Source organism: Chiloscyllium plagiosum, unplaced genomic scaffold (genome assembly GCF_004010195.1).
Source record: "Chiloscyllium plagiosum isolate BGI_BamShark_2017 unplaced genomic scaffold, ASM401019v2 scaf_13793, whole genome shotgun sequence".
Lineage (NCBI taxonomy): Eukaryota > Metazoa > Chordata > Chondrichthyes > Orectolobiformes > Hemiscylliidae > Chiloscyllium > Chiloscyllium plagiosum.
In genome coordinates, this window is record NW_025211700.1 from 1 (window position 1) to 1,746 (window position 1,746).

The window sequence follows — 1,746 nt, forward strand, 5'->3', positions numbered from 1 at the left end:
GCCCCCATGTCCCTCAGTCCCACCCCCGTGTCCCTCAGCCCCGCGCCCCCTCCTCATTTCCCTCAATTCTGATCTTTTTCCTCCATGAAAGCACCAGAAGCTGAAGCAATGATAGGAGCCAGGTTTCTGTGTTAATGTCCCTGCTCTTCATGTCTGTGTTAATGTATAATGGTAACTTTCCATGTAAACATGTCACACTGTAGTTCCATTTCCCTTCAGTAGGGGCATGTTTTGACTGTCAATCACCTCCACTCAGTGAATAATGACACTCCCATGTGCAACACCAACATTCACCATCTGGTAAAATACAGAAGGGGATTTGTTTGTCTGGAGACTTCAGATCTTCATGGTGCCGAGGACTGCTGAGAGGTGACTGCTGGGGGTTTAACCTGAGGGTCACCGTGCCTCACGCAAGGGGAAAGGTCGAGAAGGAGAGTCCTTCATGGTAACCTCAGCTGGTGTGCGAAGTGAACGCACACGGCTGGCATCACTCTGCATCACAGTCCAGCCAATGTAACTAACTGACCCCAATCGAAATATTAAGGGCAAGCTGACAAAACAAAAGCCACCCCCACGGGATTGTGAAAATGTGCCCTGACTGTCACTGTCCAGGAAATGAGGAGGCGGCTGGGGAAGAGTAACAATGAGTCGCTATCAGACGGATAGGAGCATGCGCAGTAAACCAGAGACCAAGCCCAGTAAGACATCACAGGCTGTAATCCCTGAAAAGAGGGTTCTGGCTATTGAGGGACCAGCCCCCCCCCTCTCTCACTCACAATTCCATCCTTATCGTCAGGCGAGTCAAAATTATCCAAGAAAATCTTGAAGACCTGTTCCTCCGTCCACTCCCCGTTCTGATACTTGGGATGATGTTTGGCATTGTACACACCGCGCAGATCCTCAATCGTTATCACACCATCTCCTGTCTTGTCCAGTTTACGAAAGGCTTGTTGAATGACTTCTTTCCTTGCATTCGACATGGGAGGCTGTGGAAGCAGAAAGATAGTGAACGGGAGTTGGGAAAACCGGTGTATTCACCTCACGGTGTCTGATACAGTGTGAACATCTGACCAGGAAACCAATCAGGATGACTGTCCTCAAACCCCAGGGTGGATGCACTTTCTTGCACCTTCTCAGTAGATCTCAGCAGAGAGCAGTCCCACCTCTCTAACTTATTGGAGATTGTTTGTTGCAGCAGTATATTCCCCAACAGGGGAAGTTCTGGATTTGGTATGATGTAATGAGGTGGGATTAATTAATGGTCTCATTGTAAAGGATCCTGTCAGGAAGAGTGATCACAGCCTGCTGGAATTTCAAATTCAGCTTGAGGGTGAGAGACTGGAGTCCCACACCGGTGTTCCAGAATTAAAGGTAATTACACAGATCTGACCTGAGTGGACTGGGCAGACTAACTAAAGGAAGGACAGTTGATGAACAGTGGCAGATGTTAAAGGAGATACCCAGTTTCTCTAAGCTAAAACATATTACAGAGAGGCAGAAAGATTGAAAGGGGGAGGGGAGAGGGGAATGATCCGTGATTAAGCAAGGGAGTTAAGGATAACAAAGACAAGACCTAAGGGGTGAAAATGTGTTGCTGGAGAAGCGCAGCAGGTCAGGCAGCATCCAGGGAACAGGAGAATCGACGTTTCGGGCATAAGCCCTTCTTCAGGAATGAGGAAAGTTTGTCCAGCAGGCTAAGATAAAAGGAAGGGAGGAGGGACTTGGGGGAGGGGAGTCGGAAATGTG

The 1,746-nt window shown here is 48.7% G+C and overlaps 1 protein-coding gene across 1 annotated transcript in view; it reads right to left on the reverse strand.

Moving 5' to 3' along the window:
* Positions 1–443: 443 nt before the first annotated feature.
* LOC122547101 (calcyphosin-like protein) overlaps positions 444–1,746 on the reverse strand; it is a 12,839-nt gene continuing 11,536 nt past the window's right edge. Inside the window, exon 4 of the mRNA XM_043685678.1 lies at positions 444–986. Coding sequence (XP_043541613.1) covers positions 741–986 — 246 coding nt within the window. The 3' untranslated portion in view covers positions 444–740. The remainder of the gene's footprint in view (positions 987–1,746) is intronic.